The following is a 16,767-nucleotide window of genomic DNA, read 5'->3' on the forward strand; positions in this document are numbered from 1 at the left end:
TTAAATATGATCTCCAATCAGAGGCAACGAGGATCAGCTGCCTCCAATTGGAGATCAACACAAACAACCCCAACATAGAAATAGAAAAACTAGAACTTAAACATAGAAATAGAAAACATAGAAAAACACAAATCACGCCCTGACCTACTCTACTATAGAAAATGACATCTTACTAGGGTCAGGACGTGACACCTACTCAGGCGAGAAAAAAACCTCACCCAAATGTATAGCCCCGTTGGAAAATATAAATGTTTAAAATGTGAAGATTTTTTGTTGTTGTTGTTTAAAATAATATATATATTTATTTGGCGTACTCCCTACGGCATTGCGCGTACCCCAGTTTGGGAATACCTGTGTTAGATGACTGAATGTAAATGTTGAGCAGCTTCACTGCAGGTAGATTGTATGTTTTAATAAAATTAAAAATTAAAAAGAGAAGCTTTGAGTTCTGCTGATGTAATAGTCTGTTTCAACTCGTGTATTTACCGTGTGTGAGTGGCGAGTGAATCAACATCCTGTTCTTTGTTCACAGTCACCTGTGTGCCTGGCTCTTAATCTTATCTTAGTCTGTGAGAACGCATTTGGGTCGAACTAAAAGTGTTCCTCTCTTCATAAGGTAGTCACTTAAGCTAAGACAAGCTTAGAGCTGTTTGGAAAAAGTGGCCATGATAATGATGCACAAATTAGTGTGGGGAGTGGTAGAGTGCATATGTACAAGTGTATATATATGACGTCAGTGCGTGCCTGTCCTGTGAATGAAGGAGGGAGAGAGGGTGTTAGACTTGTTAATTCCCTCCTGAGCAGTAGGCTACCTGATCAGTGCACCAATACCAGGTGGCCTGGATAGTGAGACCAAACACCAGGCCTGGCCAGGGCAGGTCCCCTGTCACCGCGTCCCTGAAGATGTGGAAGGAGTCAGGCCTAGGGGTGTAGCATCTCTTACTGATGTTGACCCCTGTCAGAGTAGGCATGGCCATCATGTAGTGCTCCTGGAAGTTCTCATAACCTCCCACCTTATTGAAGGCTGAGGAGACAGACAGGAGAGGGTTAGAAACTGGGATCACAGATGAACTAGCAGTAGCAATGAACTAAAAGTAGAAATAGGAATGACAGGGGCCAGATAATTAGCAGGAGGACGACAATGAGGAAGAGATATAGCGTTATTGGAACTGGAAAAGAGGGACCGGGCAGCATGAGGGACATAGATGCATAAAGAGACATTACCATAACCCATGAGGATGAAAGATCCCACGACCATGATGATGGTCTGCAAAGTGTCTGTGTAGATGACTGCAGCCAGTCCACCTGAGGTACAGTACACTTAGTGAGATACAGCACAATACAATACCAATCATTATTCATATAGGGTTGTACATGACTAAGCTGTGGAAAGCCCCTGTAGTACTCGTTTACACTATAAATGTGATGTTTTATTTTTTACTGTAATGATTGCCCATGGTCAAAAGGGATAGTATTTTAATGGTCCAGTTGCTCGTTTGATGTTTATCTATCATAAAAAAATCAATGAGTGGCAGGTAGCCTAGCAGTTAAGAGCGTTGGGCCAGTAACCAAAAGGTTGCTAGTTCAAATTTCTGAACTGACTAGATGAAAAATCGGTCGATGGGCCCTTGAGCAAAGGCACTTAACACTAACGCTCTTATCCAGAGCAATCTGCTAGATGACTAAAATGTAATAACTCCACCTCAGTAGTGCTGTACATGAATATACAGTAGGTCATTGATATTCATATGAGCACAATGATAACAGAGTAGACACGGTGGCATACATGTAGATACATTTGCGAGGGCTGCCTTGCAGACTGAAAATGAGGCCCTTAACAATTAATAATAGTACACACATCATTTGCTGTTGACTCTATCACAAAATAATTGATTTATCACATGTGCATCACAGTATTTGATGTTGTGAGTCACTCTATTTATAGGATTGGGTTTACTAAACCCAATCCTATACAGCAGGGTTTCCCAAACTTCCCAGACCCCCTCTCAGTTCTCGTTTTGGTTTTTGCCCGAGCACTTCACAGCTGATTCAAATAATCAAAGCTTGATGATGAGTTGGTTATTTATTTTTTAGTGATTTTTACCCCCCTTTTTCTCCCCAATTTCGTGACATCCAACTGCGATCTTTTCTCATCGCTGCAACTCCCCAACGGGCTCGGGAGAGGCAAAGGTCGAGTCATGCATCCTCCGAAAGAATGACCAGCCAAGCCGCACTTCTTAGCACCCACTCCAATGTGTCGGAGGAAACACCGTTCAACTGACAACCCAGTCAGCTTGCAGGCGCCCAATCCGCCACAAGGAGTCGCTAGAGCGCGATGAGCCAAGAAAGCACCCCCGGCCAAACCCTCCCCTAACCTGGACGACACTGGGCCAATTGTGCGCCGCCCTATAGGACTCCCGGTCATGGCTGATTGCGACACAGCCTGGAACGAACCCCAGGCTGTAGTGATGACGCAAGACCACGATGAAGTGCCTTAGACCGCTGCGCCACTCAGGAGGCGGTGAGTTGGTTATTCGAATCAGCTGTGTCGTGCTAGGGCAAAAACCAAAACATGCACCCATGGGAGGCCCCAGGACCGAGTTTGGGAAACCCTGCTATACAGAGACAGTCTGGGATGGCCTGCCAGTAAACTCCAGGCATTAATGCATCATTACAGTGTAGAACAAAAAAGTTATGTCAGGGAGTATGGCTAATTACCCATGATGCACAGGAGATAAACAGCCTTGGAGGAGGGCATATGTGTCATCAGACATGGCTTGTTATAAAGACTCAAATACAGTCAAAAAGGATGCCATGGTCAGTTAGCGTTACAGATAAGAGCTCCATATTGGTTTACAGGGACACAGTTGATCTAGGGCTCCTCTCAGTGAATTAGTTATATATCGCTGTTATATATGCAGTTATATAGTATATAAGTGACAGAGGAGGCTGGTGAGGGAGGACCACTCCAGCTACTATGAGCCCGTCCTCCCCATTTAAAGTGCCACTAGCCACCACTAAGTGGAGCATATACATAAGTACTGTATACCTGTGACTGTGTATAGAGCAGTGATACTTAGTAGGAGAACCACAGCTAGGTAGATATTCAGCCCCAGAGCCTGATTAATAAAGATGGCTCCAGAGAACATATCCGCCTGACAGAGAGGGAGAGAGAGAGAGAGAGAGAGAAAGAAAGAGGAGAGTTTTTATCAATGGGACAATGGAAGGGTTTATATGGACTAAATGGGGCTATTGTACATGCCTAGTCATTTTTTATGGACTGAACATCAGCGATATACAATGAACAGAGATATGAGTAACTTACTGAGATCTTAGTGAAGACATAGAGGAAGAGTGAGAGCACTGAGAGATAGATGCGGATGCGCTGCCCTCCGAACCTCTTCTTCAAGTACTCTGGCATGGTCACCACCTAAACACATCCAGTATACGTGATTACACGTTAGAATAGCACTTGAAATGGCTTGGTAAAATGCTAATTCAACTCTAATAACACAAAAAGTTGTCCTCACCCCAGCTTTGATGTAAATGGGTACAAAGAGCCATCCAAGAATGATCACCACCACAAGGGCCTGAAAAACACATATTCTAAGGGCTCAGATGGGGAATTCATAAAATGACAGATTCACCTTTTTACTAGACGTGTTACTGCTTTCATCCACTGCTGTGCTCAAGTATATCGATCATATGGTCACATTTACGCAATAACCTACAGGCGTATCAGCCCCAGAATGTATAGATCATTTATTTATCACCTTTTATACAATTAAAGTGCAATAGAGATGGAGATGAGTGATAATATCAGATGTCAGACTCTATGATGATGTTTGCATAAGAGGTTATCGTGGTATTTACTTTAGACGTTGCCACTCACATTCCATTCAAATCCGCCAATAGCAATTCCAGCTGCAGCCGCAGTCCCTGCAATGCCGACAAAATGCCCACTGCCGATGTTGCTGGCAAAGAGAGATGCCCCAATCTGGAAAGAGGAAGGAGGGAGGAATATTCATTAACAATTTATACAGAAAGTAGTTGTATTATTTCACAGTATTTGGATATGGAAAGTCATTGAGGAGCACTTCATTCATAAAGGAACATTTACAACAGCAAAGGGCATGCCATGTAGGATAATAGGGAAAGGGTTGCCAAGTCCATAGTTCCATAGAAGGAAATTAAGTTAGGCACTACGTGTCATGGTGAAATTATTCGGTGATTGGGAACCGATCAGTCTAAAATGAAAGGCATAGTATTTGTGGACCTCCAATGCAACAAGATAAAACATAATGACCTTATAACATAATTTCTCTGATTTAACTATGAGCTGGACATTTCCAATACAGGCAAGTATTGGGATAGTTCAGGAGAACAGGGTGTGTCTTTCCAAATAAGGGCCAGTGTCACAAACAGTGGCCAGCAAAGTAGAGAGAGATGGATGCATTCGAATGTCAATGTATTATTGAGATAATACGTAATAAACTGTCCTGAGAGAGAACTTTTACTCACAGGCCACCACACCATGCTTCTTCCTGCCAGGAAGAATCCACCTACTGTGGCTCGGTTTGTGCTCAGCATAGCCTGCAAAGGGAGATGGGATCATTGACTTGTTTTGAGATACTATATCCATGTGCCAGGAATCAATAACCTTGTGGTTACACGAATACAGTAGTTAGCACCTCTTTCAGTTATATATAACTGTAGAGGTACACCCCCCTCTGTATTTACTTGGACAATTAAGCTAAAATGCTTAATTTGGCTCAATACTACAGCATTTTGGATTTGAGATCAAATGTTTCATGTGAGGGGACAGTACAGAATATAACTTTTTATTTGAGGGTATTTTCATACATATCTGTTCTACCGTTTAAAAATGAAAGCACTGTATGTATCTAGTCCCCCCATTTGAAGGTCTCATGTATTTGGACAAATTAGTGTAATAAAGTAGTCAAACGTTTGGTATTTGGTCCCATTTTCCTAGCACGCAATGACTACATCACTTCTATTGTAAAAAATAATATAATATGTTTGTGACCACTTCTACATTAATGTGGATGCTACCATGATTACAGATTATTGTAACTTTCTCACTCATAATTATTTACGGAGGCACAAAGCATGCTAATGTCTCACCATTACCAATAACAGTGGAGGTTAGCATTCACACCCCTTGACTTTTCCCCCAAAAATTGTGTTACAGCCTGAATTTAAAATGGATTAAATTTAGATGTTTATGAATTATGTTTTTAGAAATGTTTACTAATTAATAGAAATTAAATGCTGAAATGTCTTCGGTCAATAAATATTCAACCCCTTCGTTATGGCAAGCCTAAATAAGTTCAGGAGTACAACATTTCTTAACAACTCACATAATAAGTTGCATGGACTCACTCTGTGTGCAATAATAGTGTTTAACATGATTTTGGAATGACTACTCTGTACCCCACAGATACAATCTCTGTACCCCACACATACATTTATCTGTAATGTCCCTTAGTCGAGGAGTGAATTACAAACACAGATTCAACCACAGAGACCAGGGAGGTTGTCCAATGCCTCGCAAAGAAGGGCTGCCATTGGTAGATGGGTAGAAAAAAAGCAGACATTGAATATCCCTTTGAGCATCCCCCCCGTTGTGGGGTCTGAGACGCCGAAGCCTCCCACCATTAGCTCTGACAAATTGAAAACCCTAGTCATTGGCGACTCCATTACCCGCAGTATTAGACTTAACGAATCATCCAGCGATCATACACTGTTTACCAGGGGGCAGGGCTACCGACGTTAAGGCTAATCTAAAGACGGTGCTGGCTAAAGCTAAAACTGGCGAGTGTATAGAGATATTGTTATCCACGTCGGCACCAACGATGTTAGGATGAAACAGTCAGAGGTCACCAAGCGCAACATAGCTTCAGCGTGTAAATCAGCTAGAAAGATGTGTCGGCATCGATTCATTGTCTCTGGCCCCCTCCCAGTTAGGGGGAGTGATGAGCTCTACAGCAGAGTCTCACAACTCAATCGCTGGTTGAAAACTGTGTTCTGCCCCTCCCAAAAGATAGAATTTGTAGATAATTGGCCCTCTTTCTGGGACTCACCCACAAACAGGACCAAGCGTGGCCTGTTGAGGAGTGACGGACTCCATCCTAGCTGGAGGGGTGCTCTCATCTTATCTACGAACATAGACAGGGCTCTAACTCCACTAGCTCCACAATGAAATAGGGTGCAGGCCAGGCAGCAGGCTGTTAGCCAGCCTGCTAGTTTAGTGGAGTCTGCCACTAGCACAGTCAGTGTATTCAGCTCAGCTTTCCCCATTGAGACCGTGTCTGTGCCTCAATCTAGGTTGGGCAAAATTAAAGATGGCGGTGTTCGCTTTAGCAATCTCACTAGTATAAAGACCTCCTCCATTCCTGCCATTATTGAAAGAGATTGTGATACCTCACATCTCAAAATTGGGTTACTTAATGTTAGATCCCTCACTTCCAAGGCAGTTATAGTCAATGAACTAATCACTGATCATAATCTTGATGTGATTGGCCTGACTGAAACATGGCTTAAGCCTGATGAATTTACTGTGTTAAATGAGGCCTCACCACCTGGTTACACTAGTGACCATACCCCCCGTGCATCCGGCAAAGGCGGAGGTGTTGCTAACATTTACGATAGCAAATTTCAAAAAAACAAAAAAAACAATGACGTTTTCGTCTTTTGAGCTTCTAGTCATGAAATCTATGCAGCCTACTCAATCACTTTTTATAGCTACTGTTTACAGGCCTCCTGGGCCATATGCAGTGTTCCTCACGGAGTTCCCTGAATTCCTATCGGATCTTGTAGTCATAGCAGATAATATTCTAAGTTTTGGTGGCTTTAACATTCACATGGAAAAGTCCACAGACCCACTCCAAAAGGCTTTCGGAGCCATCATCGACTCAGTGGGTTTTGTCCAACATATCTCTGGACCTACTCACTGCCACAGTCATACTCTGGACCTAGTTTTGTCCCATGGAATAAATGTTGTGGATCTTAATGTTTTTCCTCATAATCCTGGATTATCGGACTACCATTTTATTGCGTTTGCAATTGCAACAAATAATCTGCTCAGACCCCAACCAAGGAGCATTAAAAGTCGTGCTATAAACTCTCAGACAACCCAAAGATTCCTTGATGCCCTTCCAGACTCCCTCTGCCTACCCAAGGACGTCAGAGGACAAAAATCAGTTAACCACCTAACCGAGGAACTAAATTTAACCTTGCGCAATACCCTAGATGCAGTTGCACCCCTAAAAACTAAAAACATCTGTCATAAGAAACTAGCTCCCTGGTATACAGAAAATACACGAGCTCTGAAGCAAGCTTCCAGAAAATTGGAACGGAAATGGCGCCACACCAAACTGGAAGTCTTCCGACTAGCTTGGAAAGACAGTACCGTGCAGTATCGAAGAGCCCTCACTGCTGCTCGATCATCCTATTTTTCCAACTTAATTGAGGAAAATAAGAACAATCCGAAATTTATTTTTGATACTGTCGCAAAGCTAACTAAAAAGCAGCATTCGCAAATGGAGGATGGCTTTCACTTCAGCAGTAATACATTTATGAACTTCTTTGAGGAAAAGATCATGATCATTAGAAAGCAAATTACGGACTCCTCTTTAAATCTGCGTATTCCTCCAAAGCTCCATTGTCCTGAGTCTGCACAACTCTGCCAGGACCTAGGATCAAGGGAGATACTAAAGTGTTTTAGTACTATATCTCTTGACACAATGATGAAAATAATCATGGCCTCTAAACCCTCAAGCTGCATACTGGACCCTATTCCAACTAAACTACTGAAAGAGCTGCTTCCTGTGCTTGGCCCTCCTATGTTGAACATAATGAACGGCTCTCTATCCACCGGATGTGTACCAAGCTCACTAAAAGTGGCAGTAATAAAGCCTCTCTTGAAAAAGCCGAATCTTGACCCAGAAATTATAAAAAACTATCGGCCTATATCGAATCTTCCATTCCTCTCAAATATTTTAGAAAACGCTGTTGTGCAGCAACTCACTGCCTTCCTGAAGACAAACAATGTATACGAAACGCTTCAGTCTGGTTTTAGACCCCATCATAGCACTGAGACTGCACTTGTGAAGGTGGTAAATTACCTTTTAATGACGTCAGACCGAGGCTCTGCATCTGTCCTCGTGTTCCTAGATCTTAGTGCCGCTTTTGAAAGACTCATCTCTTCAGTGGGTCCTATGATTGAGTGTAGTCTGGCCCAGGAGTGTGAAGGTGAACGGAAAGGCTGGAGCAACGAACCGCCCTTGCTGTCTCTGCCTTGCCGGTTCCCCTCTCTCCACTGGGATTCTCTGCTGGTGGCTTACTGGTGTTCTTCCATGCCGTCCGTGGGAGGGGTGCGTCACTTGAGTGGGTTGAGTCACTGACGTGGTCTTCCTGTCTGGGTTGGCGCCCCCACCTTGGGTTGTGCCGTGGCGGAGATCTTTGTCGGCTATACTCGGCCTTGTCTTAGGACGGTAAGTTGGTGGTTGGAGACATCCCTCTAGTGGTGTGGGGGCTGTGCTTTGGCAAAGTGGGCGGGGTTATATCCTGCCTGTTTGGCCCTGTCCGGGGGTATCATCGGATGGGGCCACAGTGTCTTCTGATCCCTCCTGTCTCAGCCTCCAGTATTTATGCTGCAGTAGTTTGTTACATCTGTTACATCTGGAGTATTTCTCTTGTCTTATCCGGTGTCCTGTGTGAATTTAAATATGCTCTCTCTAATTCTCTCTTTCTCTCTCTCTTTCTTTCTCTCGGAGGACCTGAGCCCTAGGACCATGCCTCAGGACTACCTGGCATGATGACTCCTTGCTGTCCCCAGTCCACCTGGCCGTGCTGCTGCTCCAGTTTCAACTGTTCTGCCTGCGGCTATGGAACCCTGACCTGTTCACCGGACGTGCTTGTTGCACCCTCGACAACTACTATGATTATTATTATTTGACCATGCTGGTCATTTATGAACATTTTGACCATGTTCTGCTATAATATCCACCCGGCACAGCCAGAAGAGGACTGGCCACCCCTCATAGCCTGGTTCCTCTCTAGGTTTCTTCCTAGGTTTTGGCCTTTCTAGGGAGTTTTTCCTAGGGAGTTTTTCCTAGCCACCGTGCTTCTTTCACATGCATTGCTTGCTGTTTGGGGTTTTAGGCTGGGTTTCTGTACAGAACTTTGAGATATCAGCTGATGTACGAAGGGCTATATAAATACATTTGATTTGATTTGGTATTAATTACATTTTGAATGATGTTTTTTGAATGGTGTATCAATACAACCAGTCACTACAAAGGTACAGGCATCCTTCCTAACTCAGTTGCCAGAGACGAATTAAACCGCTCAGGGATTTCACCATGAGGCAAATGGTGACTTTAACATTTACATTTACATCATTTAGCAGACGCTCTTATCCAGAGCGACTTACAAATTGGTGCATTTAAAACAGTTACAGAGTTTAATGGCTGTGATAGGAGAAAACTGAGGATGGATCAACAACATTGTAGTTACTCCACAACACCAACCTAACTAATAGAGTGAAAAGAAGGAAGCTGGTACAAAATACAAATATTCCAAAACACGCATCCTGTTTGCAACAAGGCAAGTTTTCACTCTTAGGACTATCCTGCCGATCCTTGACTTTGGGGATGTAATTTACAAAATAGCCTCCAACACTCTACTCAGCAAATTGGATGTTGCCATCTGTTTTGTCACCAAAGCCCCATATACTACCCACCACTGCGACCTGTATGCTCTCGTTGGCTGGCCCTCACTTCATATTTGTCGCAAAACCCACTGGCTCCAGGTCATCTATAAGTCTTTGCTAGGTAAAGCCCCTCCTTATCTCAGCTCACTGGTCACCATAGCGGCACCCACCTGTAGCATGCGCTCCAGCAGGTATATTTCACTGGTCATCCCCAAAGCCAACTCCTCCTTTGTCCTCCTTTCCTTCCTGTTCTCTGCTGCCAATGACTGGAACAAATTGCAAAAATCACTGAAGCTGGAGACTTATATCTCACTCACTAACTTCAAGCATTAGCTGTCAGAGCAGCTTACCAATCATTGCACCTGTACATAGCCCATCTGTAAATAGCCCACCCAACTACCTCATTCCCATATCGTAATTTATTTTTTGCTCCTTTGCACCCCAGAATCTCTACTTGCACATTCATCTTCTGCACCTCTATCACTCCAGTGTTTAATTGCTAAATTGTAATTATTTCACCACTATGGCCTATTTATTGCCTTACCTCCCTAATCTTACTACATTTGCACACACTGTATATAGACTTTTCTATTGTGACTGTACGTTTGTTAATCCCATGTGTAACTCTGTGTTTGTGTCGCACTGCTTTGCTTATATTGTCCAGGTCGCAGTTGTAAACTGGAATATCTGGTTAAATAAAGGTGAAATAAAAAACTAAAGTAATATTGCAAAAAATATGGCAAATCAATTAACTTTTTGTCCTGAATACAAAGTGTTATGTTTGGGGAAAATACAATATGACACTACTGAATACCACTCTCCATATTTTCAAGCATAGTGGTGGCTGCATCATGTTATGGGTATGCTTGTATTGTTTAGGACTGGGGAGTTTTTCAGGATAAAAAAGAAATGGAATGGAGCTAAGCACAGGCAAAATCCTAAAGGAAAACCTTGTTCAGTCTGCTTTCCTCCAGACACTGTGAGATTAATTCACCTTTCAGCAGGACAATAACCTAAAACACAAGGCCAAATATACACTGGAGTTGCTTACCAAGAAGACAGTGATTTTCCTGAGTGGCTGAGTTACAATTTTGACTTAAATCTACTCGACAATCTACAGTATGGCAAAACCTGAAAATGGTTGCCAAGCAATCATTAACAACCAATTTGACAGAGCTTGAAAAATGTTGAAAAGAATAATGGGCAAATGTTGCACAATCCAGGTGTGGAAAGCTCTTAGAGACTTACCCAGAAAGATTCACTGCCAAAGGTGTTTCTACAAAGTATTGATCTGAATACTTAAATAAATCAGATATTTCTGTATTTCATCTTCAGTAAATGTCCTAAAATGTTCTAAAACATGATTTCCCTTTGTCATTGTGTGTAGATGGGTGAGAGAAAAAAATATACTTAATCCATTTTGAGTTCAGGCTGTAACACAACAAAATGTGGAATAAGTCAAGGGGGTATGAATATTTCTAAACGCTAACACATATGTATGAAAATACCCTAAAATGAAATGTACTGTTGCCTCATATGAAATATTTGATCTCAAATCCAAAATGCTGGAGTATAGAGCCAAATGAAACGTTTATCTTCACTGTTCAAATAAATATGAAGGGGAGTTTACATACTGTATACATTTTTGTGTGTATTATTTAATTGGACTTTGTTAGTTGTGTAAACATTGTTTCTGAGTCAGTCATCAATCAGCACTATATGTAGTTAGTACTGTATGTACAGTATGTGTACACATCGTATATAACACATTGTGCACATCTTGTATACATGAATGAAATTTACTCTATACATTTGTGTATGGTGTTTAATTGGACTCTGTTAGTCAATCATTGTGTCTGTGTCTATCATCAATCAGCACTGTATGTATTTAGTAGGACTGTAAGAATAAATCAGTTAACTCGAGTCTTAACTTTTTGTCATATTAGTGAAAAGAAATGTGGGCATTTTAATTAATTGCATTGTCTGAAAGTGTTCCAAATACACTGAAAACATCCAAAATACATAATACACTATCGTTAAAGTTTTGGGTCACTTAGAAATATCCTTGTTTTGAAAGAAAATAACATCAAATTGATCAGAAATACAGTGTAGACATTGTTAATGTTGTAAATGACTACTGTATCTGGAAACTGAAGATTGTTTATGGAATATCTACATAGGCGTACAGAGGCCCATTATCAGCAACCATCACTCCTGTGTTCCAATGGCACGTTGTATTAGCTAATCCAAGTTTATAATTTTAAAAGGCTAATTGATCATTAGAAAACTATTTTGCAATTATGTTAGCACAGCTGAAAACTCTCTAACCAGAATAGAAAGAGGAGTGGGAGGCCCCGGTGCACAACTGAGCAAGAGGACAAGTACATTAGAGTGTCTAGTTAAAGAAACAGATGTCTCACAAGTCCTCAACTAGCAGTTTCATTAAATAGTTCCCGCAAAACACCAGTCAACAGCGACGAGGCGACTCCGGGATGCTGGCCTTCTAGGCAGAGTTGCAAAGAAAAAGCCCTATCTCAGACTGGCCAATAAAAAGAAAAGATTAAGATGGGCAAAAGAACACAGACACTGGACAAAGGAACTCTTCCTAGAAGGCAGAGAGTTGCTTCTTCACCTTTGATGTTGAGACTGGTGTTTTGCGGGTACTATTTAATGAAGTTGCCAGTTGAGGACATGTGAGGCGTCTGTTTCTCAAACTAGACACACTAATGTACTTGTCCTCTTGCTCAGTTGTGCACCGGGGCCTCCCACTCCTCTTTCTATTCGGGTTAGAGACAGTTTGCACTGTTCTGTGAAGGGAGTAGTACACAGCGTTGTACGAGATCTTCAGTTTCTTGGCAATTTCTTGCATAGAATAGCCTTAATTTCTCAGAACAAGAATAGACTAACAAATTTCAGAAGACAGTTCTTTGTTTCTGGCCATTTTGAGACTGTAATCAAACCCACAAATGCTGATGCTCCAGATACTCAACTAGTCTAAAGAAGGACAGTTTTACTGCTTATTTAATGACCACAACAGTTTGCAGCTGTGCTAACATTTTTTATGATAAATTAGCCTTTTAAAATGATCAACTTGGATTAGCTAACACAACGTGCCATTGGAACACAGGAGTGACGGTTGCTGATAACGGGCCTCTGTACGCCTATGTAGATATTCCATAAACAATCTTCAGTTTCCAGCTACAATAGTCATTTAAAACATTCAAAATGTCTACACTGTATTTCTGATCAATTTGATGTTATTTTAATGACCCCAAACTTTTGAACGGTAGTGTATATAGTCCTACAGCTAAAAACAACAATGACATGTCAAAACAAGCTGCTATTGAAGTTAAAGAAAGTGTGTTTTATCAATTTACCAGATTTTGATAACTGTTACTTTGGACAAGATCAAGACATCAATATTCTTGCAATGTTTTTTGTTTAAAAGAATCTTAAATTACAGCTCAAATTGTGCAAATTCTGAATTTGTGATCAATCGTGATTAATCCCAGCAAATGCTGCGATTAACTCGATTAAATGTGTTTATCGTTTGACAGCCCTAGTAGTTAGTACTGTATGTATGTGTGCACATCTACTCTCCACACATAGCTGAAACAATATGACAAATGCAACTGTATTGCTCAGCAATTTCATTCTAACATTCTTGTCTCTAGGCTAGGTGGGACGGTAGCGTCCCACCTGACCAACATCCAGTGAAAGTGCAGGGTGCCAAATTCAAACTACAGGATTGTAAATATTTAACATTCTTGAAAATACACATGCAATATGTCAAAATAAAGCTTAACTTGTTGTTAATCCAGCCGCGGTGTCAGATTTCAAAAAGGCTTTACGGCAAAAGCAAACCATGCGATTATCTGAGGACAGCACCCCACCATACAAATGCATAACAATCATTTTCAACCAGGCAGGTGGCAACACAAAAGTCAGAAAAAACTAAATAATTCATGCCTTACCTTTGAAGATCTTCTTCTGTTGGCACTCCAATATGTCCCAGAAACATCACAAATGGTCCTTTTGTTCGATAAACTCCTTTTTATATCCCCAAAATGTCCATTTATTTGGCGCGTTTGATTCAGAAAAACACCGGTTCCAACTCGCCCAACAATACTACAAATGATTTAATAACTTACCTGTAAACTTTGTCCAAACATTTCAAACAACTTTCCTAATCCATCCTTAGGTATCCTAAAACGTAAATAATCAATAAAATTTAAGACGGAATATACTGTCATAGAAAACCAATTGAAAACACAGTGAACTCAACAACAACAACAAATCCTGGATGGTTTGTCCTCGGGGTTTCGCCTGCCAAATAAGTTCTGTTATACTCACAGACATAATTTAAACGGTTTTAGAAACTTTAGAGTGTTTTCCATTCAAATCTGCCAATTATATGCATATCCTAGCTTCTGGGCCTGAGTAGCACGCAGTTTACTTTGGGCACGCTTTTCATCCGGACGTCAAAATACCGCCCCCATCCCAAAGAAGTTTTAAACGTTTGTCAATATTATCCATTTGGCAGGAGGGCGTAAATTGAAACAGTCAAGGTACTTCACTGAAAGGTCAGTACACTTGTTACTCTTACAAAAAAAGGTTCCTAAAGGGTTCTTCGGCTGTCCCTATAGGGAGAACCCTTTTGGTTCCACGTAGAACCCTCTCTGGAAAGGGTTCTCCTATGAGGATGGCTGAAGAACCGTTTTAGGTTCTAGATAGCTCCTTTTTTGTAAGAGTGTAGATGAGTGTAGGCTTCTTGACATTCATACTTGACAACAGTCATGACCTTCCTTGCTTACACTTGAGGAGAACGTTGGCATAATGTTCCTGGCACAATAGCCCAATTGGGCCAATATCTGTAGAAACAAGTGTACTGCACCAGTCCAGCCAAGAACCTACTAGTGATTAAAAAAAATGTGGAAGCCATCTGACAACAGACGACCGTGAATGTTGTGTGTATGTATTATTTTTTGTATGTATATGTACAGTATGTGTAACTGATACACACACACACACACACACACACACACACACACACACACACACACACACACACACACACACACACACACACACACACACACACACACACACACACACACACACACACACACACACACACTACATGTGAAAACAAATAATTCAGTCGGTTATCCATACCGGTTATAGACTATAGCGATATTGTCTATATGAATGCAGCTACTGTACCACTGTATTGAATTATTGGACAGAGTTTATCACAGCACACTACGCTTTATTATGGGCGATAGTTTCAATAATGTATGTAAATTGTCAAGCATTTTGTCTGTGATGTCTTTCTCGGTATGTGTCAGACCCCGGTAAGACTAGCTGTTGCCATTGGTGTCGGCTAATGTGGATCGTTATAAAATAAAATTGAATGATTTTGTAACGAAAGTGTAGACTATCATAATACATATTTAACTTTTGTACATCTAAGGACTTTGTCATATTATCATTCAGAAGGAAACACTATCCAGATGCTTCCAGTGGTTTTTAATAAGGTTTCTTGGACTTTAACGCATTCAGAATAGACAAAACAACCAACTTTTCTTCAGATTAGACAACAACCATGCCATGCATCTCTTTATCATTGCTGAGGGGTTAACTATTTATACACACAGATTTGTTTAAGAGTTTGCAGACTGGTCAATGGAAAGACTAAGCAACTCACCCATACTCCGACTGCCAAGACAACCAAAAAGTAGATCACAATGACGGAGATATCCGCCGGGTTGTTAAGGGCCACCGTGCCATTGTTAAACACATTCCTAACTAAGGGGAACCCAGAATAATCCTGTGTCATTTTGTCTGCTCCGAGCTGCAGAGGTGACCAGAGAACAGGTGTGTTGATGAAGATTCTTTCCTTTACTGCTGCACTGTTGCTTCTGTACCACTGACCCCAAAGGTAGGTATAGGGGTGTGTGTGTGTACTGCTGGTTAATATTGTGTTTGAGACCATGAAAAGGTGTGTCAGCTTGCCTGCCAATGTGTGTGTGCATTGCAGTAAATTAATAAATGTTTGAATTGTTCACAAATGTGTCAGAAATCAAAGAATGTGTTTAATGGCAAACAAAGGGTAATTAATGATCAACTGAACAGGAAATACTTGGAGGAAAGAAACATATTCCTGTAAAAAATATCACTCCACTATCAGAATTACACCAACCCTAGTCATAATGGAAAGGGCTGATTGATCACACTCTAGGTAAATAAGTAAACTGTGACAGTGCTGTGGCAGCAGGTGAATTGAGGACTCCTGGGAGAAAGAGCATAGCAAAGAGTATACAGAAGAATAAAAAATATGGTGGGTTTCTGATAGAAAAACAATTGAAGGATTTATTGGCTTTAATAGGATATGTTTAATAGGAAACTATAGTAGTAGTAATAATAATATAGTGAACCAAAATAAAAATGCCACATGTAAAGTGTTGATCCCAATGTTTCATGGGCTGAAATAAAAGATCCCAGAAATGTTCCATAAGCACAAAGAGCCTATTTCGATGAAATTCTGTGCACAAATATGTGACATCCCTGTTAGTGAGTATTTCTCCTTTGCCAAGACAATCCATCCACGTGACAGGTGTGGCATATCAAGAAGCTGATTAAACAGCATCATTACTTCGACTGCCGGGGCGGCAGGGTAGCCTAGTGGTTAGAGCGTTGGACTAGTAACCGAAATGGTTGCAAGTTCACAACCCCAAGCTGACAAGGTACAAATCTGTCATTCTGCCCCTGAACAGGCAGTTAACCCACCGTTCCTAGGCCATCATTGAAAATAAGAATTTGTTCTTTAACTGACTTGCCTAGTTAAATAAAGGTAAAATAAAAATTACACAAGTGCACCTTGTGCTGGGGACAATAAAAGGCCACTCTAAAATGTGCAGTTTTGTCACAACACAATGCCACAGATTTCTCAAGTTTTGAGGGAGCGTACAATTGGCATGCTGACTGCAGGAATGTCCACCAGAACATTTGCCAGATATTTGAATGGCAGT

The 16,767-nt window shown here is 41.3% G+C and overlaps 1 protein-coding gene across 2 annotated transcripts in view; it reads right to left on the reverse strand.

Annotated features, from left to right (window-relative positions):
* Positions 1–15,697, reverse strand: part of LOC106563210 (sodium/glucose cotransporter 1) — a 31,631-nt gene extending 15,934 nt beyond the window's left edge. The window contains exons 1-8 of one of the 2 annotated variants that reach the window (XM_014128555.3): positions 15,444–15,697; positions 4,522–4,593; positions 3,893–3,997; positions 3,531–3,590; positions 3,326–3,430; positions 3,050–3,155; positions 1,225–1,305; positions 813–1,024 (exon numbers count right to left, since the gene is read on the reverse strand). In XM_014128555.3, the coding sequence (XP_013984030.1) occupies positions 813–1,024; positions 1,225–1,305; positions 3,050–3,155; positions 3,326–3,430; positions 3,531–3,590; positions 3,893–3,997; positions 4,522–4,593; positions 15,444–15,575 (873 nt within the window). In that variant the 5' untranslated portion in view covers positions 15,576–15,697. The remainder of the gene's footprint in view (positions 1–812; positions 1,025–1,224; positions 1,306–3,049; positions 3,156–3,325; positions 3,431–3,530; positions 3,591–3,892; positions 3,998–4,521; positions 4,594–15,443) is intronic. The other variant, XM_014128556.3, reaches the window with a different exon arrangement.
* Between the last annotated feature and the right edge of the window lie 1,070 nt (positions 15,698–16,767).

This window comes from Salmo salar, chromosome 11, assembly GCF_965601325.2.
Source record: "Salmo salar chromosome 11, fSalSal1, whole genome shotgun sequence".
Classification (NCBI taxonomy): domain Eukaryota; kingdom Metazoa; phylum Chordata; class Actinopteri; order Salmoniformes; family Salmonidae; genus Salmo; species Salmo salar.